Raw genomic sequence first — 27,124 nt, 5'->3', positions numbered from 1 at the left:
ATTTTTTGGTTGCTGAACTCGCAGCTATTCGGAAATCTTGGGTGTCATTCTCCGACCCCCCGCCGGGTTGGAGAATCGCCGGGGGCTGCCGTGAATCCCGCCCCCGCCGGTTGCCGAAGTCTCTGGTACCGGATATTCGGCGGGGGCGGGAATCGGGCCGCGCCAGTTGGCAGGCCCCCCCGCTGGATTCTCTGACCCGGATGGGCCGAAGTCCCGCCGATAAATTGCCTGTCTCGCCGGCGTGGATTAAACCACCTTTTGAATGGCGGGACAAGGCGGCGTGGGCGGGCTCCAGGGTCCGGGGGGTGCCCCCACAGTGGCCTGGCCCGTGATCGGGGCCCACCGTGGGGGCACTCTTTCCCTCCCGCCTCCGCCACGGTCTCCACCATGGCGGAGGCGGAAGAGACTCCCTCCACTGCGCATGCGTGGGAAACTGTCAGCGGCCGCTGACGCTCCCGCGCATGCGACGCCCGGGGATGTCATTTCCGCGCCAGCTGGCGGGGCACCAAAGGCCGTTTCCGCCAGCTGGCGGGGCGGAAATTCCTCCGGCGTCGGCCTAGCCCCTCAATGTTGGGGCTCGGCCCCCAAAGATGCGGAGCATTCCGCACCTTTGGGGCGGCGCAATGCCCGTCTGATTGGCGCCATTTTGGGCGCCAGTCGGCGGACATCGCGCCGTTTCCAGAGAATTTTGCCCCTTTTCTTTGGCATATTTGCCCTGTAATCTTGCCCTCTGACTGGTTAGGAAACAAATTACTGGTTAGGAAACAAGTTAAAAACAAATTACTGCAGATGCTGGAATCTGAAACGAAAGAGAAAATGCTGGAAAATGTCAGCAAGTCTGGCGGCATCTGTAGGGAGAGAAAAGAGCTAACATTTCGAGTCCGATGACACCGCTTTGACAAAGAGTCATCGGACTTGAAACGTTAGCTCTTTTTTCTCTCTACAGATGCTGCCAGACTTGCTGAGATTTTCCAGCATTTTCTCTTTCAAGCTAGATGTTAACATGGTAGCAGAGTTAAAAACCACGTCAAAGCCCACTGACAGAAGAAATAGGTTCCCAATCCACTATCAGCCTCCCCACCACGTTCACACCAGTTTTGATAAAATTCCAGCCTGTGTGTTGAGGACAAGTTCCTGGCATCATAAAATAAAAGCAGAAAGTATTGGAAATAGTCAGCAGGTCAGGCAGCATCTGTGGTCAGCGAAACAGAGTTAACATTTCCAGTCGAGAATTACTCTTCTTTAGAACTGGCATCATTCCTACATTTGTCTTTTCTTCATGTGAATCACATTCCCCTACCTCACTGGTTTTAAATAGTCCCATATCTACTGTTTCCATTCCTTTGATCATCTCTCAATAACCTTCTGATGGCTAAAAAGATCAAAGGGCAGAAAATAGAGGGAGCAGGGAGGCAGGTCAGTCCAGGAAGGAAAGGGTTCAGCCCGGGAGAGGGGATTCAGTCCGGGAGTGGGGATTCGGTCCGGGAGAGGGGATTCGGTCCGGGAGAGGGGATTCGGTCCGGGAGAGGGGATTCGGTCCGGGAGAGGGGATTCAGACCGGGAGAGGGGATTCGGTCCGGGAGAGGTGATTCGGTCCGGGAGTGGGGATTCGGTCCGGGAGAGGGGATTCGGTCCGGGAGAGGGGATTCGGTCCGGGAGAGGGGATTCAGACCGGGAGGGAGAGGGGGTCAATCTGGGAGGGAAGGAGGGAGGGAAGGAGGGGTTCAGTCCAGGAGGCAGTGGGGGTCAATCTGGGAGGGGGGGGGGGGGGGGTCAGTCCAGGAGGGACAGAGAAAGTTCAGTCCGGGAGAGAGGGGGTTCAGTCAGGGATGGGGGAGGCAATCCAGGGGGTCAGTCCAGGAGGGAGAGAGGAGGGTTCAGTTCAGAAGGGAGTGAGTTCAGTCCAGGAGGGAGGAAGTGGGTTCAGCCTGGGTCGGGTCGGGTGTAGAGGTGATGTGGTGGATCCCCTCGGGGGTCATGTTTGTGCGGTGTGTCCCTTGCGTGGCTAGGTCTGGGTTTTTAACATAGTTGCTCTGGAGTTAGAAGTGATTTTTCTTCTTCAAACTCTTAAAGTAAGTATCAGGGTAAAACTAGCAGAAACATCCAATGTGATCCAAGTGATTTAAATCACTTCTGTCAGATGGTTCCCAGCCCAGTACAATTATCCAGAGGAAGTTAGCACTTCTGGGTAATTGCCGGGTAAACCCTTACATGGGAACTTGACAGATGAATTCTCCAAAGGACTACCCCGTAAATGTGATGCTGTGAATCTGGAAGTTAAGGGCCCACATCAAATCAAAGGATTGCTATTGGCTGACTTGGACTGATTACATATTTACACACATGTGCAGCAGGTATATAAGAGTCATGCTGTACAAGAAACCTGATCGAGCAGACCAATGCTGTCTTGAAGCAATGAATCAGTAGCCTCGGCTGCTTCAGAGGAACCCACAAAATTTTTTTGTTTTTTGCTGCAAGCTGCAACATTGCCTTCATGAGGGTGATGTGTTATGTACTCTGGGATAACACAGGCTGCAACTGGATGCAGCTTTGACCAAAAGATACTCCAGACCTTGGAAGTTACTTCAATCGGATTTATTGAACTAGTAGCATGGTTAGCACAGTTCTCTATGAGTTCGACTCTCTGCTAACCTAAGTGTGGTTACTCTGTCTGATTGAACCAGACTAGCTCTTAGCCACATGCTGTAGGTGTGTTACTGTACATACACCCTGACTCACTCTGTGGATGTTCATCAGTGGAAAGAGGCGGAGTGTGAATGCCTCGTGCCTTTTATAGTGAGATACCACTCCTGAGTGTCCTGCCTGCTCATCGGTCATGTCCTATTCTCTGTGTTCATTAGCTGCCTGTCTGTATATCATTATGTGCATGTTTGCATATCATTACAGAGGGAAGAGCCCATACCACCACCTACCAAACAGGATGCTGAGGTGCAGAGCATGGGAATGTGGAGGGAGAAGAGGCAGTGAAAGGAAGGCTGAAACATAGGCAGCTCCTTGCTGCCTGGGATGTACATGAACAACTCAATCAAGAGTGAAATAAGTACTGTAATCTCAACCCCAATTCCCCATTCACAAATAGTCCCATTTACCGTGCCTTCCCTTTGTCAGTGACCATCACATTACTGACCTAGACCTTGGTACACAGGGAACCAGTCCAAACTTTACAGATGATATGAAACTTTGAAGCATTGTGAACTGGGAAGAGGATAGTGCTGAACTTCAAAAGTACAAAGACAAGATGATGGAATGGATGGACAAATGGCAGATGAAATTCAACACGGAGAAATGTGAAGTGATTAATTTTGTAGGAAGGACTTGCAGAGACAAAATAAGGGTACATCTCAAAATGGGATGCAGCAGAGGGACCTGGATGTACATGTGTATAAGTCACTCAAGGTGGCAGGACAGGTTGGGAGAGTGGTTAGTATTCAAAGCTTTAGTAATAGGGGCAATTGATTGGATAGTGATAGGAATACAAGACCAAGGAGGTTATATTGAACCCGTCTCAGGAATACAAGAGCAAGGAGGTTATATTGAACCCAGCTCAGTTTGGTCTCAGCTGGAATACTGTGTCCAGTTCTGGGTGTCACACTTTAGGAAGCTTGTGAAGGTATTGGAGAGGGTGCAGAAAAGATTTGTGAGAATGGTTCCAGGTATTAGGAACTTCAGAAATGAAGATAGATTGGAGTGGTTGGACTGTTTTCCATGGAGAAGAGAAGGTTGAGATGAGATTTGATAAGAGGTATTCAAAATCATGAGGGCTATAGACAAAATAGATATGGAGCAACTGTTTCCACTCACACAAGGATCAAGAACAAGAGGGCATAGATTTAAAGCAGCTGGCAAAAGAAGCAAAAATGACACAACAAAATCTTTTTCACACAGTGAGTGATTCGGGTCTGGAATGCACTACCTGAGAGTGTGGTTGAGGTAGGTTCAACCGAGGTATTCTAAACAAAATTAGACGGTTATTTGAAAAAAGGAAGAATGAGGAGAAGGTGGGGGAGTGGCATGTGAACTGCTCATTCTGGTGCAGACACAATAGGCTGAATGGTCTCCTGTGCTCTAACAATCTGTGATCACATCATCCTCTTGCTCACAATGTACAAATGAAAAACAACACAATATACATATCCATATCCAAATCTCCATGCTGCTCTTTCCAGTGTTTGTGTACATGGAGCTTGTTTCAGATCAAAGTCAACCAGGCAGTGTTTCTGACATCACTTCATTTTGGGTGCAAGACTTGGACAACCTACCTGTACCACCTAAAGAAACTTGAAGTATTCCATCTTCACTCTCTGAGATCTATGCGCAACATCCGATGTTCAGACAAAATTCCCCAACACAGAGGTTCTTGCAAAGTGCTCTAGCATTGAGAGCAAACTCATCAGAGCTCAGCTTCGCTGGGTTGGTCATATGATTCACAGGGAGGGTTCCCACATACCAGCCTGCTGAGCATGGGCGTCTGCACCAAAGGACACCCCAAACTTAAATATAAAGAAAATCTGAATGCCAACCTCACAAGTCTATCATCGTGGCGATTTTGACAATTGAGAACAGAGTCAACTATTTCCAGGACAAGAAAGCCCAGCACGATGTCAGTGCCTCCATCTATCCCCCCAAAGCTGACTTCATATGTAGTATTTGTTATCAGTTATGCAAATTGAGATTTGGTCTGACATCACGGGCGAAATTCTCCCCCAACGGCACGATGTCCGCCGACTGGCGCCAAAAACGGCACCAATCAGACGGGCATCGCCCCGCCCCAAAGGTGCGGAATGCTCCGCATCTTTGGGGGCCGAGCCCCAACGTTGAGGGGCTAGGCCGGTGCCGGAGGGATTTCCGCCCCGCCAGCTGGCGGAAATGGCATTTGTTGCCCCGCTAGCTGGCAGAACTGGCATTTGTTGCCCCGCCAGCTGGCGCGGAAATGCGGCGCATGCGCGGGAGAGTCAGCGGCCGCCGACAGTTTCCCACGCATGCGCAGTGGGGAGAGTCTCTTCCGCCTCCGCCATGGGAGGCCGTGGCGGAGGCGGAAGGGAAAGAGTGCCCCCACGGCACAGGCCCGCCCGCGGATCGGTGGGCCCCGATCGCGGGCCAGGCCACAGTGGGGGCACCCCCCGGGGTCAGATCGCCCCGCGCCCCCCCCAGGACCCCGGAGCCCGCCCACGCCGCCTGGTCCCGCCGGTAAATACCAGCTTTGATTTACGCCGGCGGGACAGGCAATTTCTGGGCGGGACTTTGGCCCATCCAGGCCGGAGAATTGAGCGGGGGGTCCCGCCAACCGGCGCGGCGCGATTCCCGCCCCTGTCCAATCTCCGGTACCGGAGACTTCGGCGGGGGCGGGATTCACGGCGGCCAACGGCCATTCTCCGACCCGGCGGGGGGTCGGAGAATGACGCCCCAGACATGAGAAGATGTCAATGTAGACTGTCAGTTGTTTTTTCTTGATGAACACTCATCTCCTAAAATAGCACGAGAATCCATCATCCAAATCCGTAAGTTAAATCAAGTCATATTAAATACAAAAATAAGCAAAACACTTTTGTACATCAACCTTGTTTTCCATTTGCCTTTGCCTGCCCAAATGTTCTTATACATTGGTACTTCAGTAGCTGCAGCATGGCTAGTGGTAGAAAGCTGACTTTCAATAAGGAAAATTGCAGGTGGTTTTGGACAATGGCCTTGAGAATCCAGGCCCAGCTTGAAACTGCACCAGCTCAGCCTGTGCAGTAGCAGTCTGGGCTGGCTAGCTGACAGGCAATAGCAAGCGAACTGCGACATGGAATTAGTGCAAACATAAATGCTGGGATCCTTTCACTCTCCTGGGTAGTGCCTCAGCAATCCTAAATCTGTTTTGGAACAGACTGCTAGGCTAGAAGTTCTTTGAACAGTGATATCCAAGGCCCTGATAGCAGCACTCAGACATTGGGTGGGTGACTGCCACTTGTGCTGTAATGGAAGTTGAGCCATCAGACGCTGCATTATGGTTGGTCCCCCAGGTGTGTTCAAGGAGTTGACCACAGTTCCGTGCTGGAAAGGATGGGATCCAACTGCACAAAGCCATGCGCCAAGTTTGTGCGGCACTCCGTCATGATCTTTGACATGGAACACAGGCATTTTGATAGGCTTCCCACTACACCAAGCATTCACGCCCAGCAACTCTTTTCTGTAGCCTTTTGCACTGAAGTCCTCATGAGTCCTCTACATCAGTACTTATGTGGGAGCTCACCCTATGACAACCTGTATCTGTGCTGTCCATGTCCCCTTCCTCTGGCTGCAGCTTGTGTCTGCACCTTCAATATATGCAGATCTCATCTCAATGCTGTCCTCGAAAATAAATGCAGTGTCAGTATCTGAACTGGTGGCTGCGAATATGAAATCAAGTGATGGTGTGCCTTCATCTTTACTATAGTCCTGTTACGACACCACATTCTATTCACGTTGTAGTTCTTGGGTATCGGAAATGAATAAAGGGACAAAGGCTATGTTTGTTTGGGGTGAGGGAAGTAAGTAAGAAATATACACTGGCACCATCTGCAGCTTATAATAATCATAACAGTTTATATTTAAATCGTGCCTTTAATGTAATAAAACATTTCAGATGCTTCACAGGAGTATTATAAAATGAACCCTGACACTGAGCGAGCCACACATTAGGTCAAAATTTGGCCAAATAAGTGGGTTTCAAAAAGAGAAGCAGAGAGGCCTGGGAAGGGAATTTCTCGAGGTCAGAGCTAAAGTTCCCTCTAAGCTGTGGCTGCCCACAAACTCTCATGCACAAGTCAGTGCCTTTAATTTGCTGTGCAAGTGCAACAGTGTAAAAAAAATTAAAGAAGGCAGTGGCACAGTGGTATTGTCACTGGGCTGGTGATCCAAGGATCCAAGGGATCTGGGGACCCAAGTTCGAATCCCACCATAGCAGATGGTGGAAATATCTGGAATTAAAAGTCTAACAATGACTATAAAACCATTGTCGATTGTCGTAAAAGAAATCCAGCTGGTTCACTAATGTCCTTCAGGGAAGGAAATCTGCCGTTCTCACCTGGTCTGGCTGACATGTAACTCCAGACCACAACAATATAGTTGACTCTTAAATACCCTCTGAAATGGCCTAGCAAGCCACTCAGTTGTATCAAAACCGCTACAAGGACGCTGGAAATGATAACGGCAAACCCAGCCCTCTCGACCCTACAAAGTCCTCCATACTATCATCTGGGGGCCTGTGCCAAAATTGGGGGTAGAGCTGTCTCCCAGGCTAGTCTAATAACAGCTTGATATAGTCATACTCATGAATCATACCTGACAGATAACATCCCAGACACCACTATCACCATCCCTGGGTATGTCCTGCCCCTAGGGGTATACAGTTGGGAGGAAGCTGTCCTGGGAGTCATGAACATCAACTCTAGACCTCATGAAGTCTCTTGGCTTCAGCTCAAACATGGGCAAGGAAATCTCCTACTGATTGGCACATACCGTCCACCATCAGCTGATGAATGAGTACTCCTCTATGTTGAACACCACTTGGAGGAAGCACTGAGGGTCGCAAGTGCACAGAATGTACTCTGAGTGGGAGACATCAATGCACCACTACTGATTGAGGGAACCAACAAGAGGGAAAACATACTTGGCTTCATCGTCACCAACCTGCCTGCCGCAGATGCATTTGTCCATGACAGTATCAGTAGGAGTGATCACCGCACAGTCCTTGTGGAGACAAAATCCCATCTTCACATTGAGGATACCCTCCATCGTGTTGTGTGGCATTAACATTGTGCTAAATAGGATAGATTCAGAACAGATCTAGCAACTCAAGACCGGGCATCCATGAGGCGGGTTTGGGCAATCTGCAGCAGGAGAATTGGTCTTAGCCACAATCTGTAATCTTCACTCTATCATTACCACCAAGTCAGGGGATCAACCCTGGTTCAATAAAGTGTGTAGGAGGGCATGTCAGGAGCAGCACCAGGCATACTGAAAAATGAGGTGTCAACCTGGTGAAGCAACAATATAGGCTACTTGCATGCCGAACAACATAAGCAGCAAGTAATAGACAGAGCTAAATTATCCCACAACCAACCGATCAGATCTAAGCTCTGCAGTCCTGCACATCAAGCCATGAATGGTGGTGGACAATTAAACAATTTACTGGAGGAGGAGGCTCAACAAATATCCCCAATAACCTATGCTGGATGATCTGAGCATATCAGTGCAACAGACAAGGCTGAATCATTCACAATAATCTTCAGCCAGAAGTGTCGAGTGAATGATCCATCTCGGTCTCCTCCGGAGGTCCCCAGCATCACGATGCCAGTCTTCAGCTAATTCGTTCACGCCACATGACATCAAGAAATGTCTGAAGGCACTGGATATTGCAACGGCTATGGACCCTGACAATATTACGACAATAGTACTGAAGACTTGTTCTCCAGAACTTGACATGCCCCTAGCCAAACTGCTCCAGAACAACTACAACACTGGTATCTACCTGTGCAGCACGGTAGCATTGTGGATAGCACAATTGCTTCACAGCTCCAGGGTCCCAGGTTCGATTCCGGCTTGGGTCTCTGTCTGTGCGGAGTCTGCACATCCTCCCCGTGTGTGCGTGGGTTTCCTCCTAGTGCTCCGGTTTCCTCCCACAGTCCAAAGATGTGCAGGTTAGGTGGATTGGCCATGCTAAATTGCCCTTAGTGTCCAAAATTGCCCTTAGTGTTGGGTGGGGTTACTGGGTTATGGGGATAGGGTGGAGGTGTTGAGCTTGGGTAGGGTGCTCTTTCCAAGAGCCGGTGCAGACTCGATGGGCCGAATGGCCTCCTTCTGCACTGTAAATTCTATGTCTATGAAACCTACCTGGCAATGTGGAAAATTACCCAGGTATGTCCTGCACAAAATCCTGACGTCATGACAGCCATGGTTCAAACATGGACAAAAGAGCCAAACTCCAGAGGTGAGGTGAGAATTTTCCCCAATTCCCATTGACTCCAGCTTTGTCAGGGCTCCTTGATGCCATTCTCGATAAATGTTGCCTGAATGTCAAAGGCAGTCACTCTCTAATAATAATAATAATTATTATAATTATTAGTGACTGCCTTTGACAGCAAGGCAGCATTTGTTGAGAATGGCATCAAGGAGCCCTAACAAAACTGGAATCAGTGGGAATCGGGGGGGGAAATTCTCTACTGGTTGGAGTCATACCTAGCATAAAGGAAAATGGTTGTGGTCATTGAAGGTCAGTCAGTGTAGTGGTTGGAAGTCAATCCTCTCAGCTCCAAGACATCACTACAGGAGCTCCTCAGGACCCAACCATCTTCAGCTGCTTCATCAATGATTTTCTTTGCAACATAAGGTCAGAAGTGAGGATGTGAAGGCAAATCTCCTCAGTTTGGGTGATCTGCACGGCCTGCGAGTGCTGCCAAAAGTTGTAAAACGGCTAAGAAGGGTGGTCGACCACAGTGGGAATGAATTTGAGATGTTGGGGGGAAATCTGACCTGGAAGCATGGGTACACAACAGAAAACATATCATAACATTCTCCATTGTGGACACAAAACCAGTGTCTATCCTAGGGACGGATGCGTGCGAGACCCTGAACCTGGCGGAGCAGTTATTCATCCCAGTCAGCGAGCCGACAAAAGGTTACACCGACTCGCAGCCAGATACTGTGGCGCAGTTATCTGATGAGATACGAGCAATAGTGAAAGTGGAGGAAGTTCAGCCAGAGACGGTAATGGAGAACCTGAAGGATTCTGCAGAGTTCTGCTTGTGGGTATTTGAAAATGAAGACAGGCTTAGCCACATAATACAGAAGCATGATGAGCCCATTTAAAATCATCTACAGGGCGTTGCAGTACACTTTTCGGATCCTGGACAGCCAATGAGCTTCACCCTGGAGTTCAAATTTGAATCGAATGAGTACTTCACGAATGAACTGCTCGTAAAAACATACCAGAGGAGGCAGGCTTCTTCATATTTACAGAGGCTGCCATTTTCATTGGAAGACTGACAAAATGATAAATAACTTAGGGTGGCACGGTGGCTAGCACTGCTGCCTTTCAGCTCCAGGGACCGGGGTTCAAATCCAGCCTCGGGTGACTGTCTGTGTGGAGTTTGCACTTCCTCCCTGTATCGGCATGGTTTCCTCCGGGTGCTCCGGTTTCCTCCCACAGTCCAAAAATATTCATGTTTCGTGAATTGGCCATGATAAATTGACCCTTAGTGTCCAAAAGGTTAGTTGGGGTTACTGGGTTACGGGGATGGGCTGGAGGCATGAGCTTGGGTGGAGTGCTCTTTCCAAGGGCTGGTGCAGACTCGATGGGCCGAATGGCCTCCTTCTGTACTGTACATTCTATGATTTTATGAACTTTTCTTTTCAATTTCTCTCCCCGAGGTTCCGAAACATGGCGTATTAGATGGAAGTGCTGCAGCAAGACTTGCTTCTGATTTGAAAATCAGTCAATTCCTGCATGAGCATATACTTCCACAAGATGTGTTATACTTCACGGAAGATGATAATGCTGAATACGATGGAATTGATGATGAGTACGAAGATATCGATGATGAGTACGATGATATTAACTCCGATGATGACGAAAATGACGACCCCGAGAATGTGCCAGCGCAGAGCGATGAGAAAACGCTGGTAAGATGGTTGAGGACGTGATGAGGTGACACCACTGGACATAAAACCAACAGTGGAGCTGTTTGCTCCAGAGGCACATGGTGAATCGTCTCAGGCCTCTGAAATGGTTCCAGTAATCGACTCCCTGCTGCTCGAGGTTACTCCACCGCAAGATGAGTTAGAGGAGCCGATGACTATCTCGCTATGCAGCTCGACGGATCACACACATATACTTGAGCAAGAACAGGATGACCCAACGCCTGGATCGTCAGGGCCAGAGAGTGTTTGCATCGTCATTTCTAGTGATGATGAGTCATTGATCGTTGCTCCAACAAGCCAAGAAGGGGCAACACCTTTATCATAGAATTTACAGTGCAGAAGGAGGCCATTCAGCCCATCGAGTCTGCACCGGCTCTTGGAAAGAGCACCCCACCCAAGGTCAACACCGCCACCCTATCCCCATAACCCAGTAACCCCACCCAACACTAAGGGCAATTTTGGACACTAAGGGCAATTTATCATGGCCAATCCACCTAACCCGCACATCTTTGGACTGTGGGAGGAAACCAGAGCACCCGGAGGAAACCCACGCACACACGGGGAGGATGTTATAGATGTGATTTTCACCCAGGCGCCAGAGAACGAGGCGCTCCAACCTCCAGGTGAGGGCACAGAATTGGGCGTGGCCACACACAATCCGTGGGGACACGCTGGCGTCACAGATCCCAGCTGAGGATCCGCATACTTCAATGTACAGGATGCAGACCAGCACCGAAACTGGGGTTGTCAAACCCAAACATAAAAAGAAAAGAATTTGCAAATTCATTCATGAGTGTTGGTATATGTAGACAAACGTAGCCCTCTCCAGTCAGTTCCAGCTGACTCTGGTTGTGCACCATCTCCTCCAACAAGAGAAAAGAAAGCATGTCTGTGATTGTCCTGCAATCTAATTTGTCAACACCATTAACTGCGTGAGGATGAACTGAAGCACATGCATGTGAAGAATGAGACCATACTGATAGCAATCATTAGTAGCTGAGTGATTTAAGCAGTTGCTGAGGCAGGTGATGCGATTTGGAAAGATAGGCAGATGGAATCTCTGTTCCTGTTGATGATGCTGGGTCAGGATTCATGGAGTTCCACGACAGCAAAACTGGCGCCGCATCTAAATCGATTCAGCAACTATTATGGGGCTAGCAGCGGCGCCACGTGGAACACAATCAATTCCAATTAGAACCAGTGCGGGATTCGCTGGTTTTGAGATTGCCATCAGGAGGCAGCCGCATATACACACTTCACTCCCCACACACACCATTCCAGCCAACAAGATGGCAGCAAGACGCATGGCGCCAAGATTCACAGACGGCAAGCTCGAAACCCTGCACCACATGCTAGCACCCATATCGACCACCATGGTCAGGTGCCCTGGCCACTGAGGCCACCTGCTACCTTCCCCCTGGGCTACATGCATCGGGCTGTCTAACGTTGTAGTTTCCTGTTTCCTCCCCCAGGAGGAGGCCAGCCATAACTGCCAGAGGCGGGAGAAAACTGGAGGGGGAACCGCCGTATTTCCGGCCTTGCATCGTGGCTGAACAGACGGCTCTGGACGTGGTCAGCGGCCCAGAAGGGAAGTCGTCGGGGTGGAGATCGGCCGCAGGCGAGAAAGTGAGACCCTGCTTAGTTGCAGGTGACACTTCTGTCACCCCCCCCCACCAACACCATCCCCACACCATCTTCACCCCCATACCACCCTCACCCTGACACCATCCTCACCCCAAAACCACCCTCATCCCCACACCATCCTCACCCTCATCCCCATACCACCCTAACTCTCCCCCGGCCCACGGTATAATCATGCATCTTGTCTTGTGTCTTGCCGGACCTGCTGGTGATGGGGTAGGTCCATCTGGTGTCCCCTGCCCCAGCCAGTGCCACAGCTTTAGCAGCCCCATGTGCCAACCAGCGACAAGGACAGCAGCAGGGACTGGAGCCCTCGACTTGAAACCCAGGACACTCCAGAGCTCGAGTCCAGTATAACACAGATTTCCAGTCACATCTTGCTCCAACACCCTCCACCATCCCAGAGACACTCACCTCAGTTGGGCATTATAGTGAAGAAGTTCCTGGGCACCCTGATGTACACACCGTACAACTGCTCTGGGACATAAGGTGGAAGTAGGACCACCCGAGGAGGCGGATGGACAGAGGCGGACAAACTCCAGGGTTTCGGGCTTCTGGAATGGACAGTCCCATCGATTGTGGAAGTGAAGTCGCAGAGTCAGGGACTGCATGAGGGGTTGTCGGTGAGCATCCAGGTGCAGTTGGAGGAGTCAACTGCGTGCAGGAGCAGGAGGTGGTGCCGACCATGCGAGCCACCCTGGCCAACACCACACGGTGGAATCCGCGGTGGAGGCATTGGGCGAGGGTTTGGGCAATGGGCCAGCACTGGCTGAGGCCCAGGACAGGGCTGCCTTCTGACAGGCAGCCATGTGCCAGAGCCACTTGCATATTGCAGTGATGCTTCTGAGCTTGGCCCAGTCACTGCAGGCCATGGCTGAGAATGTCGGTGGCATTGCCCAGGCCCTGGCCGACATGACACAGACACAGAGAACATAGAACATGCAACATAGAACATTACAGCGCAGTATAGGCCCTTCAGCCCTCGATGTTGCGCTGACCTGTGAAACCACTCTAAAGCCCATCTACACTATTCTCTTATCGTCCATATGTCTATCCAATGACCATTTGAATACCTTTAGTGTTGGCGAGTCCACTACTGTTGCAGGCAGAGCATTCCACACCCTTACTACTCTCTGAGTAAAGAACCTACCTCTGACATCTGTCTTATATCTATCACCCCTCAATTTAAAGCTATGTCCCCTCGTGCTAAACATCACCATCCGAGGAAAAAGGCTCGGATGCCTTCATCCTGGCACACTCGACGATTCCTGATATGTTCGAGACGTACCCCAGCTGGGGCGTTGGCTCCCGGGCGACTGGAGTTATCCACTGCGGTCGTGGCTGATGACGCCTAACCGGTGGCCTTAGAGAGAGGTAGCCCAGTCCCAGGAAGAGATGGCACAGTCATGGCTGATGTGGCACAGATTCAGAAGGTGGTGGCATAGTCACAGCATGATGTGGTGCAGTCCCAGTTGGCGATGGTTCACTCTCTGTGCTCCATGGCCATGAGCATGCAGACACTGGTTGAGGCCTGAGCGGGCCTCCAGGACTGTCAGCGCCAGTTGGCGGGGAAGCCTCAGGGGTTAGCTCCGCTCAAACCCCATTCCATGGAGTAGAGCGGGGACATCGGGCGGCCCGTTTTGGTGACTACCGCAGGGGATGTGCTGGAACAGTGCAGCACCTCAGACCCCCCCCCCCCCCCCCACCCCCCACCCCCCCTCCCCACTCACCCCCTCCTGTCCCTGGCGCATATGGTAGGCAGCGGGCAGAACAGGGCAGCACCACGCCACCTGTGTCACCTGAGCAGCGGCCGGGCCCATCCAGGCCTGGTCACCCCAGAAAATGACCGTTAGCGGGGACCCAGGTCTCAGGGTGGGAATCGCAGCAAGCCACCTCGACTCCTGATGTACCATCTGGGGATCCACCTAGACATAGCGTTAGGGCCTGTGAGGCCAGGAGGTTAGACACCAGTTTAAGTTGGCATGAGTGCAGGACACAATTTAGTGATAGGGCATGTATAAGTATATATTTGTGCATATTAAACACCTGGTAACACTGTCACAACCCACCTCGATGCTCTGTCAGATGGGCAGGCAGGGAGGTTGGCATGGGGGGGGGGGGGGTTGGGGGGGGGGGATGTGATGTCTGTGCACCTGGCCAGTCGTACCTCCACCCCCTACTCGGTGAACTTTGAGGCGATTAGAGCACCCTGTGTGCACTGGTCTTGGCACACACTTTGTGCGGCCTCCCGTACCTGCCTGGACCCCACGTCCTGACCATCCTTGCGCTCCCCCGCATCCTCCTCGTCGGAGGAGGCCTGCCATTCAACCTCCTCCTCCTGCACATCGTCCCTCTGATGCGCTCTGTGGAGGACGCAGCAGGTCGCCACAATGTGGGTGACCCTCTCAGCGCAGTTCTGGAGAGCCCCTCCAATCATAGTGGAGGGCCCAGACACTTGAACCACATCTTCAGGATACTGAAGCACCGCTCGATCACACCCCTGGTCACTGCGTGAGCATCGTTGTAGCGGGTCTGTGGCCTCCGGTTAGGCCACAGACCGCAGTGGATAACTCCAGTCGCCCGGGAGCCAACGCCCCAGCTGGGGTACGTTTCGAACATATCAGGAATCGTCGAGTGTGCCAGGATGAAGGCATCGTGCACACTGCCTGAGCGTCGGGCACAGCCGTGCATGATGCACATGTGATGGTCACATATCAGCTGCATGTTCATCGAGTGGAAGCCCTTTCGGTTTGTGTAGAGCTGTCTGTCATCTGCATGTGCTCAGAGGGCGACATGCATCCCGTCAATCACTCCTGGACCTAGGATGTCGCCACTGGTGGCGAAACCTGCTGCGCAGGCATCCTGGTGGGCTCGGTCTACATTTAAATGGATGGATTGCGCCGCCTGGGCATATAGGGCCTCCAGGACGGCATGGATGCACCTGTGCACTGAGCCCTGTGAAATCCCGGACAGGTTCCCCACTCGGTGCCTGAAAGGACCCCGTGGTTTAAAGGTTCAGGGCAACTATCACCTTGACGGCTACCGGGAGTGGGTCCTCCCCCATTCCCCCGTGGTGCCAGGTGCACCATGATCTGGCAGATATGTCGTATTGTCTCCCTGCTCAGCCGGTGTCCGGCAGATCCTCGAATGACGGGAGCTGCCTCGTGCAGCGCCTCCTTTGCACCGTCTCCTCCTCGGCCTGTTGGGTGGCCGGCTCTCAATCCTCAGTGGCTGCCTCCTGTTCCTCTGGGACACGCTTCGCTGCTGCACACTCTGCTGCTGCAGTTTCCTCCTCCTCGAGCAGCTCCAGCTCGTTGAGCCGTAGGGCATCCCCCAGGGCTCTGACGAGGAGGATGAATGCCACCATTGTTGGTTGAATTCCAATATCCATTGTCTGCAGGGGGTGAAAAGCCAACATGTTAGCATGGTGCAAACCCCTGTGCCCAACCAGGTCCAACAGGCTACATGGTGCCCCCAGCAGGCACTGCGGACCCTGTTCCCGCATATCCCCCCATCCCTGAACCCCTGGCCCTGTCGGTCCCCTGGTGACCATCACTTTCCAGCGGTATGCTCCGCGGCACCCGCCCAGCGCCCCATAGGGGCTACTGTGAGTGTTCCCCTTGGGTAGGCCACGTGATGCCCTGGTGCTCTGTTGGCGGATGGCAGCTGGGGATTGTGGCATGGTGGAGGGTGAGGAGGAGGGTGGAGGCTGGGGTGTTGGGGCACCCATATGGCCGGTGTCACTCTGCAGAACCAGGGGCAAAGGTGGGTGGTCAATGGGGTGCGCACAAGATGGTTGCATTGCAGGCCGCAGCAATGACGGTCCGTGCCGCAACACAGCCCCAGTCCTATTGGGTCATCCCGGCCACATTGCCCGTTCCCTGTCACACACCCCCAGCCAGTGTTCGGCCAGGCAGCCCACAGTCCCCGATTTTTAAAAGCACAAGTGAACCTCGCCATCGGGAATTTGACCCATTGGAGATGGAGAAATGCGGAGGTCCTGGAGATGACTAGGTCAGGACTGCTAATGATATGCCAACGATGTTTACTGTACTAGTGTTCTGGAACGCATTGACGTCGCTGTCGAGGTGATGCAGAATTGCGATTTGGCGTGAAGTCGTCGCCTGCCACAATTCTGGCGTCAAAAATTATTCTTTGCCCAGTCGCGTTTTCCGATTCCGGGGTCAGCCGATGGAGAATCCCACCCATGGTATTTGAAGATGCATTGCCCAACCTTGACCACCCTGGTAAGGCTATTAAACATCTCACAGCACCATTCAGATTCTTGGAGTTACACTCTTGTTATTAAACTCCACAGTTATCGGTTCCTGCTGCCTTTTCATCGCGCGTCTGGAGGGCTTCCTGGTCTAAGGTCACAGGATATCTCACCTCCTCCACCAAGGCCCCCAGTCCAGCTTTTAGAAACAGGTGGGCCTGCTCCAATGCTACCTTTAAGCTGCATGGGCTCGCAGCCATGCAGCTTGCCAGAATCAAGAATCAGGGCACCTACAGGCCCCATGCAACAAGTGTTCCTTTTAAGATGTGCACAGATGCAACCTAATGGGATTACACTACGCAACAAATGGACCATGCCTGTGAAGGGAAGTTAGAGAGAGCACTGGCCTTTCTATCTTTCTGGTCACCCACTTTCTACCCTTCCCCCACCCCCCCCCCCATGCAATTGAACCACACATACTCTTCACTTTCCTTCCATATCTTGTCACAGAAGGTCAGGTCCGCCAACAACCCCACATCCATCTTCCACCCTGGTTTCTCGGCTGCCCCCTTCTCCACTACCACGTCTATCCAATGCGTTGCATTATCCGAGATCTTAATTGCCGAATACTCTGTCCTCTTAACTCTGATCAACAGCACCTTCCCCACCACGGAAACGTCAATCCTAGGATTAAGAAGGTGACATTGCAGAGGGGATGGCAGGCGGGTGCAGGGCAGGGGGGGGGGGGGGGGTTCTAGACCTCCCAAATTTAATGTATTAATATTGGGTGCCAAATGAAGGGATGATTCAGGGATGAGATAGGGAGGTGGGGGCTTTGTGGGTGAGAATGAAGGTGGACACTTGTAGGGGATGGGTTGCGGGTGCTGGCAACGGCACTGCTCTCGATGGCTTCAGGTAAGTAGTTGGTGAGTCCAGTGGTGGTGGCCATGCTGAAGATCTGTCGGCAGTTTAGGCAGAATTTTATGTTGGGAGCTGAGTTGGGGGGAATGCCGATGAGGGGGAATCATGGTTCGTGCCAGGGAGGATGGATGCAAGGGTCCGGGGATGGGAAGAGAGGTGGATCAAGGAAAGAAGGATCTGTTTCTGGGAGGGCGATTTGCCAGTTTGGAGGAGCTGATCGAGACATTTGAGCTGGTGCGGGCCAAAAGTTTCAGGTATATGGGGGTGTGGTATTTTGCGAGGAATGTCTTCCTGACAGTTCCTGCCTCATCATTGTTGGAGGCGGTGCTGTCAGTAGGGAATTTGGCGGGGGGGGGGGGGTTGTCTTGGCGAGTTATGCAAGGATTTTGGAGGAGGATGGGCTGTCCGTGGATGGGATTAAGGCGAAGTGGGAGGAAGAGTTGGGGACGGCGATGGAGGAGGGAGTGTGGTGTGAGGTGCTTCATGGGGGGGATGCCTCGACTTCATGTGTGCGAGACTGTGGTTGATAATAGTGTCCATTGCGCACCTCACAAAGTCTAGGATGAGCTGTCTGTGAGCGATGTGAGAGGGGCCCTGCGAACCATGTGCATATACACATAGGCCTGCCCAAAGCTGGAAATGTTTTGGAGGATGTGTTCAGCGCCATTTTGTGGTTCTGCATGTGGAAGTGAAACCCGGTCCCCTAGAAGTCATATTCGGGGTGTCGGACCAGCCAGAGCTGTAGGTGGGTGCGGGGGAGATGTTTTCGCCTTCGTCTCATGGATTGCTCACAGGGAGGTCTTGTTGGAGGAGGTCAGCTTCTCCATCCTGTGCCTCGGCATGGCAGGGAGACCAGTTGGAGAGTTTGGCACTGGAGAACATGAAATTTTCCCTCAGGAGAGGCGAGTGATGGGTTCTACAATAGTTGAGGCTTGTTCATTTTGCATTTTGGGGAGTTGGTTACCGTTGACTGCTGAGAGAGGGGCATGAGAGGGAGGGGGAAGGGGATGAGGGGCATATTGGGTTGGGGGGGGGGGGTTGTGGGTTTGTTGTAAATTGTAAAAATGTTGAAAATTTGTGGAATAAAAATACTTTAAAAAAAATTATTTGAATCAGGTATGGGCACCACACCCGATTTCTCCCTCCCTGGTCCCAGAATCCAAGGCAAATTGTAATGTCTCCCTCATTGCGCCAGTTGAGATCAGCTCACCCAGCATTAGTTGCAATAAAACCTACGAGTTTATGATTTATTTATCTTAAAGGCAATCTGTGACTTTACCTACTGGGTCACTCTGGCAGCTAAATTCAATGGTTATCCTGAAATTACAAGTTTAAATTTCAGCACTACACAGTTTCCCTGCAATGTTATTCCGTATCAGAAGATTGGCATCACAATTAAATTCTCCATGGCTGCTGAGACCTGTCGCTCATTTACTGCAGTTTTGTGCTGAGTGTTAAATTTGTCATGTCACACAGCATCACAATCTTCCTGCGAGCATGCTGTGTATCATTAAAGCACAACATCAAATTTGTTCAATTTCATTGCTAACATGCCACTGTCAAGAATTGGGGAAAATTAAGATTAAAAATGAAATTGAGATAAAATCAAATTAAATTAAAAGGGGAATTGATAAGAGCAGCTGTCTGAAGAGATGTTTTGATCTGCGAATTAGCATGCCAGTGAGAAATACAAGCACAATAACTGGAGAAAGGGACACAGTAGAGGCAGCGACCACCACAGCCACACCCAGCTGCAGAAAACAGTCTCCCCTCAAAACACGTTATGGTAGATGGTTAAAATCAAAAACTCAAACTGAGAAAATTTCACCTCTGCTGAAACTGAACACGGTTTTCCCAAACATGGACAAATAACCTGTGTGTGGTAATCATCTGATGGATTTAGCTCATGGAGTTATATAATATTGGATGTTGTTTGGGAACAAGGGACATCTGAGTTCAGGAAACGTAGGTAGTTGGGAACAAAGGGGTAACTTCATATACTATGTGTGTATAGCCTTAAGTGTGGTGTTGTAGTGTAGTATAGTCCTTCTTGTCATGCGTTTTTCTTTTAAGTTAATAAATATTCTTTATTAATTGATCACAAAATGACTGGACTATTCCTCCCTGGTTCAAATTAAAAATATACATCACTAAAAACTGGGGTTCCAAATTACCCTTCTGGATTTTGGGATACCCTTGCATTTAACATCAGCAGGGTTCATATTAAGACATAGAGAGATGCAGTTGAAAGGATGTGAACAGAGAGATCTGTTGACTTGCAATGTTATTGTAGCAATGACTTTATCATGCAATGTAATCTAAAGGCTATGACATGTCTCCAGTGACCAATGTGAACTATACTTGATTGCATCACATTAATTCACATTTTTACTTTTGATCATTTTCTCTACCGAAGGTGCCGGATCTTGTTATTTCACAGACACAAGCAGCTCTCCTATGCCTTACCCAATTGGTCATTCATTACGTGAGTGTAGAAAATGCTGTCAGGCTATTTAACAAATATGGGCATTGCAGCTGAATTAGAACCTGATATCTGCACACATATGCAATTTCCAGCGGTGATTTCAAAGTAGCAATCAGGAGCAGCCATCCCAAAGAAACCAAGTCCTACTTGAGTGGCCCACATAATTAAAATTACCAAATGACCCAGGGATAATTTAGGACCTGTACAGTTTGGTGACACACAAGGTACATCTTTACCCAAAAGAGAGATAATCAGTGATCCTCAAAAGAGCATTACAGCAGAAGAGCAGGCCAATTGGCCCATCACACCAGCTCTGCCAGAGCAATACACTTACGGTGCAATTCTTCCAAAAGGGAAAAAAGTCCCCTAGCCTGCACGTTTAGCCCGCTGTTTCCCAGCACTCACAGTGCCGAGAAACACATCGCTATTCAAGGCGACTCCGTTCACTGGAACTCCCCATTGTAGCGAGAATCTCTCGCGGGAATTGAGCGTTGAATCTTGTGAGGCGTTTGCAAGTCAGGTAGATCCCAGGAGCGGGGTCTCCCAGCTTTCAATGGTCACGCTGCACCACAGCGAACTGCTTTTCCGGAGCAGCATGGCCGCTGGATCGCGCCCTCAGTCTCAATCTCCTACACACTTTTACTTTGATTTATTCAAATATTTAAATATTTTAAGTCATTCTGGACTCTGCATCTAACACTGTGTCTAATGGGGCATTCAAACCTTTGCATTAAAAAAAACAATTTTCCTGATCTCTCTCTTCATTCTTTTAGTGACGATCTTAAATTAATACCCTCTAGCTGTTAATCTTTCAACCAGGGGAAATGCTTTTCCTTTTCAATCTTTTCTAAAGCTTTCATAATTTTGAACATCTAATCAGATTTCCGAACATTGTGTTCTAAAGAAAATGCCTCAGTTTCTCTCATTTTTCCAGATGACTAACGGCTCCTATCTATGGTATCAGGGTTGTGAATCCACTCTGCATCTTGTCTATGGCCTTGGGATCTTTCCAAAATGATGAACAGAACTGAACATAAAGTCTAACTGTGGCCTAACCACTGAGTTGTGCAGATTAGCATTACCTTTGTGCATTTGCTCTCTGTGCCCTTATTTATAACATGGGGTCTCATTCAATATACCCACTTACGGTAGCATAGTGGTTAGCACAATTGCTTCACAGCGCCAGGGCCCAGGTTCGATTCACAGCTTGGGTCACTGTCTGTGCGGAGTCTGCACGTTCTCCTGTGTGTGCGTGGGTTTCCTCCGGGTGCTCCGGTTTCCTCCCACAGTCCAAAGATGTGCAGGTTAGGTGGTTAGGTGGATTGGCCATGCTAATTGCCCTTAGTGTCCAAAATTGCCCTTAGTGTTGGGTGGGGTTACTGGGTTATGGGGTTACGGGGATAGGGTGGAGGTGTGGGCTTGGGTAGGGTGCTCTTTCCAAGAGCCGGTGCAGACTCGATGGGCCGAATGGCCTCCTTCTGCACTGTAAATTCTATGATTTCCAACTTTATCAATTTTCACCATTAAGTATATCTAAATATCATCTGACACATGTCTGGCCAATCTACTAGCCTTTCTCTAACCTCTTGAAACTGCTTGCAGTTCTCTTTCTAGGGGCAGCACGGTAGCCTTGTGGATAGCACAATTGCTTCACAGCTCCAGGGTCCCAGGTTCGATTCCAGCTTGGGTCACTGTCTGTGTGGAGTCTGCACATCCTCCCCGTGTGTGCGTGGGTTTCCTCCGGGTGCTCCGGTTTCCTCCCACAGTCCAAAGATGTGCAGGTTAGGTGGATTGGCCATGATAAATTGCCCTTAGTGTCCAAAATTGCCCTTAGTGTTGATTGGGGTTACTGGGTTATGGGGATAGGGTGGCGGTGTTGGCCTTGGGTAGGGTGCTCTTTCCAAGAGCCGGTGCAGACTCGATGGGCTGAATGGCCTCCTTCTGCACTGTAAATTCTATGATAAACAAAATTGGCATCTGTCAAATTATGGCACGTCGCCAAGGATTTGATGATTCAGCCACCAAAGTTACACTGGGTGTATAGGAGAGCCCGCACAGAAGCTCAACCCAAATCACGTTATCAATTAGATGGTGCAGAGAAGCTTAAACAGCTCAAAAAGAATACATTTCCAAAGACAGGTGATAAGTGACACGAGGAACAACATTTATGAAGTGTTGATATAAATGCCTCACTTAATGAGGCTAGTGAATGTCCCATTTCATGGAAACATGCCAAAATCTTACCCATGTTCAAGAAAGACGAGAAAACAAACACATGAACCACAGATTTATTAGTGTTACCCTGGTAACTGGAAAAGTAATGGAATAGATCATTAGGAACAAAGTTGAGATGTGTTACATTTCTATGTTCTTTTACTCCTTTCACTCTAGATATTGTTAGCTCTGTTTCAGATCATTATGTTAGATGGACCCTCACACCTAATATCGCTGATATCTAGGTAAAATCCCTACCTAATTCTGGATAATAAATTAAGACCTTTTTGTTTTTGATTCCAAAGCTCAAAATGTCAGAAACTGATAAATAATTTCCAGATATAGTGCTAAAAGTACTCTTTTTAAAATGTTTTTTAAAAAATCTTTCAAGGCTTATCTTATTTTCTTTACAGGTTCCTGTGGGCGAACCCTTCTATTAACGCTCCAAACTGAACTGTATGATTTGCTGCAACGAACACAATCAAGGTGGGGTATGATTTCTGAGTGAAGTTGGTTATTCACTATTTAAGTATTGTTATGAAAAGAACCAATGCCTAGTTAACACTAACAAAAATGTTGCTGAGATTAAGGCAGGAATATAAGATACAAAGTAGAATGGTTTTCTAAACAGGGTGATAAGAGGCAAAAACGTTAGTTATTCTAGAATTAGCGAGATACTGCTATTGGAGAGGTGTATAAACTATATAAGCTTATTTGTTCCATCATTGTACTTGCTGATTTTTGTGAATTGGCCTTACCTTACCACCATCAATGTCGAACAACCTGTCAGCAAATAAAGTCTTTTAACTCGACAGCAGAGGTTTATTTGAAAAACAATCAATACCAAACCTTTAGATCTAGCACCAGTGTAGACTTAAAATTACTGTTTCAATCACAAAATATTTTCCATCAGTGCTGCAATTAGTTTCTAATCTATAATTCAGCTTTACACTGTTCCAGTGAATATGGAACCACACAGACTACGCGAGGTCCCATGTTTTATCCCTGATAAGTGATTTGCGGAGGTGGGAAAGTTACCACAATCAACCTCAGTATACATGAGCTAGGAAGGGGTTAAAAAAGGAAAAGAAAGCGTAGCCAGAGGTGTCGTGCTTTATTATCATCCAGTGATGCATGTGTATCATCTTTAGCTGAGGGCTGCCATCCTCTCCTTTGGCTGAACTGTCTGTCCAAATTCCGTTATTATGTTTTCGTTTTGCAGATAGGAAATACCTCGGCAAGCTTCTACATTCTCATGTAGATTCCAGTGGCACAGTGATATTGGGACAGCTTTGGTAGGGACACAGCTAACTCTGATGCATAAGCTTTTCGTATTGCAGCTCGGCCTGCTATTCTGCATTTCAGAAGGTTGCAAATCAAACTGAATTGCCGTTTACTTGATGAGAAAATTCCACAAACAAAGCCTCTAGTTTTTAGATACCAATAGACACCAAACCTCTCCTAGAAGAAAAACAATAACTGCAGTATTCGAGAGTTCCTTGAACTTTGATGAATTTGAAACAGAAGAATGTTTTTGAACTGTGTCCCAGTAAATTATAGTTAAATCGTTTTGAGTAGATATTGTAATTGAACAGGTTTGCTAAGCTACAGTAAACATTTGCATAAAGATTAAAAGAAAGGAATAAGTTTACATATTTATTTTTCTCCTCTATCAGACATTTCCACTCTCATTTTGACATAAGAAACCCTATTTTGAAGTTTCTGATAGAAATGCGAGAGAATCATGGAATCTTACACCACAGAAGCGGGTGACTCATCTATTGTGCCTGCGAGAAGGGTATTCCATTAGTCCCACTTCCTTCCCTTTTCCGCATCGCACTGTTTTTTTTTTACCCTTTTCAAGTTTATATCAAATTCCCTTTTAAAATTACTATTCATATAATCTTTTCAAGCCTTCCAAATCATAGAAATTTCCTGCGTAAAATGATTTCTCCTCATCTTCCCTCTTGCCAATTATCTTAAATCAGTGTCCTCCGGTTGTCAACATAGTAACTGATCAATTTCTTTCTCAGAATGTGAAATATGTTTCAGAGAGTCTCAGTGACAGTTATGGTACACATACGTGGTGAAGTGACAAGGCTCTCCATTACTCGGATAAGCCACACTGGAATCTATCCACAAACCAAACAAACTACAACTGGTAACACCAGAGCACAGGCCTAGAAAACGTCACCAAAATAACTCCGGCCTATTTTCTTCAAATATGAATGAAGAAGAAGAAAATAATAGTTGTTCATGTGTTACAATTCTTTAATAAAGCCTATTAAATTTCACAAGGGGAAAGATAGCTGGTCATTCCCCATAGATTAGAATTAAATCTTGTGCCGAACCATTATTTGGTTTCACATAATTTTTTATAAGCTAATAGAGGGCAGGAGGGAGTGCCCTTTGGTTGTCACTGTGGTGACTTCTATTCAAGATTAAGAGTGAGAGAATCTGATCTGTTTAAGGCATTCAAGCTGTGTTGACAATCAATATTGAGAAACACCATCGACAGTATTATGAAGACTTTACAAGAAAGCATTACACTCACTTATTTGGTAACACCTCTTGCCATCACCAAACCAAAGAAGCAGTGAAACTCAGTCCAGAATACAGTGGCACTTCATTGTTACTTTAAATTTTTAACCCATCCTTAAAGTTACAAAGTCAATGTGCAGAGTGGACAGAGCAAACCCTTCATCCATCTCATTGCTTCCTCCAAAAAACAATTTAAATCCAAATTGAATCCAATTCATGGTACACAAGATCTAAACTGACAAGAAAAAGCATTGCGCCTCATCTTGGGCTTGATCTGACGCTTGATCTTAGCCAAAAGACACCAGGACCAGGACTATCAATAAGGAGAGCATACGAGGGAAAAAGTTAATTTGCAACTTCTCCCCTCTCACCTTTTCAGAAACACATCAACTGCAAACAAGTTAAATATACTCAAATTGCACTCAATTTAAATGCAATTACAAGCTAAATGCACTCAAATTGGATTCCCAAGTTGGTCCTTTTCAGTTTTGCTGTGTGCTCGATATTATTTCCCTCACCCAGAGGTGGCATGGTCTTGTGTGAGACGAATAGGCCAGAGTGTGAACCTTTGCTCGAAGTGAGTGATAACTGATATGTCATGGGGTTTGAAGCAAGAGTCAGCAGTGCTGGCTTCCATGCTATATCCATCCCCCTCCATGGACAGGAGTAGTACAGTACTATTCAAGCTTGTGCAGATACTCATGGGGCAGCACGGTAGCATTGTGGATAGCACAATTGCTTCACAGCTCCAGGCTCCCAGGTTCGATTCTGGCTTGGGTCACTGTCTGTGCGGAGTCTGCACATCCTCCCCGTGTGCGCGTGGCTTTCCTCCGGGTGCTCCGGTTTCCTCCCACAGTCCAAAGATGTGCAGGCATGGCACTGGCCATGATAGATTGCCCTTCGTGTCCAAAATTGCCCTTAGTGTTGGGTGGGGTTACTGGGTTATGGGGATAGAGTGGAGGTGTTGACCTTGGGTAGGGTGCTCTTTCCAAGAGCAGGTGCAGACTCGATGGGCCGAATGGCCTCCTTCTGCACTGTAAATTCTATGATAAGCTCCACAGCTAGTGGAAAAATCAATGAGATAGGTCAATCTTGGCCATTATTAAAAAGGATGTGTTGTGCTTGGTCTTTTATATTTTCTGAAGGAACTTACCAAACACTTTGACTTGTCCAAACCAGAATCTTTTCTGGAGTCTCATGTGGTAAGAAAGCAATCTGATACAGAGCATGTTGTCATGGAGTCTGCTAACTACTCCTCTGGAACTTGCACCCAGCGCTGACCATTCACATGTATGTCTTATTCCCCTCTAAATCTTTTTCTCCAGATGGCCGGATGTGTCTCTCTTTATAGCGGAGTCACAGGTCACATGACCTTAATCTAATGCCCGCATGGTGCATCTATACCGCCACCTGCTGGTTGGAGGTCGCACACCTTCCAACTATGATATCGCCCATAGGCATATCACCACATGATGAAGATAATTTTCCCAATAAGCAGCTGACCACCAAAATGTTAAGATCAATCCTTGTTTTGTATAAATTGGCAAGTTGGATGGGGCAACAGTGGAGGTATTTACAATTTGCCTCGGTGCTCTTGAGCTACAGCAGAATGGGGGGATGGAGGGGGAAGGGAGGGAACAAGAAACTCAGCCATATCACTCCTGGTGCAATCATGGAGCTCCTCCTGGAAGCACAATCACCTGTATACTGAGTGAGGACAGAATGCTCCCATGAAAGATCAGCCTACCAAAAGTTCTTATCTGGCCTCGTACATACATAATGGCCACATGTGTGAGGGGCCAGGTAGCCAACAGCATCCATGGAACCGTTCCCAAAAAAGACCCCACAACTAGGAGAGGAAATTCTGAAAGAAACAGTTGGGAGAATCAAGAGATAAAATAATTACATTGAATTTAAAACACAAACCGGGCCATTCTGCCCATCTAGCCAAGGCCAGTGTTCATGCTTTATTTGAGCTACCTGACTTAGCTCACCGATCAACCTCTATTCCTTACTGATCTGGCTTCCTAATTGCCAAATTGAAGCAATGCGACACACAAATGAATCCATTGCCAGGTCTCTTTAATAGCAAAAACATACCAGAATGACATGCTGTAGAAATGATTGCTTACATTTCATGTCGAGCATTTTAGACTCTGTAAAGCATTCAGAAGCCAATAGCCTACCTTTGAGGATCTGTGAAGTTGGTCACCAATGTATGTTTTACGAAACTGGTCAAAGAAGCTAAGCATAGCAAGCTCGACTTTTTCATTTCCTGACTGCGGCAGCCTGGAATCTACCAAATTCACCAGCTGAAACACACTATTAAAAGGAAAAGTCATTAAAACTCTAATAATAATTAATCATCATGACTCAGTGGTAGCAATTTGACCCCAGAATTACACGGTTCAGGTCCCATTTCAACG

The 27,124-nt window shown here is 48.5% G+C and overlaps 1 protein-coding gene across 1 annotated transcript in view; it reads right to left on the bottom strand.

Annotated features, from left to right (window-relative positions):
- Window positions 1–27,124, bottom strand: part of LOC140427374 (ran-binding protein 17-like) — a 1,937,807-nt gene that overhangs the window by 1,336,918 nt on the left and 573,765 nt on the right. The window contains exon 14 of the mRNA XM_072512921.1: window positions 26,885–27,020. Coding sequence (XP_072369022.1) covers window positions 26,885–27,020 — 136 coding nt within the window. The remainder of the gene's footprint in view (window positions 1–26,884; window positions 27,021–27,124) is intronic.

The sequence above is a fragment of the Scyliorhinus torazame genome, chromosome 7 (assembly GCF_047496885.1).
Source record: "Scyliorhinus torazame isolate Kashiwa2021f chromosome 7, sScyTor2.1, whole genome shotgun sequence".
NCBI lineage: Eukaryota > Metazoa > Chordata > Chondrichthyes > Carcharhiniformes > Scyliorhinidae > Scyliorhinus > Scyliorhinus torazame.
The sequence above is the reverse complement of the archived record's forward strand: the minus strand, read 5'-3'. Positions and strand labels throughout refer to the sequence as shown.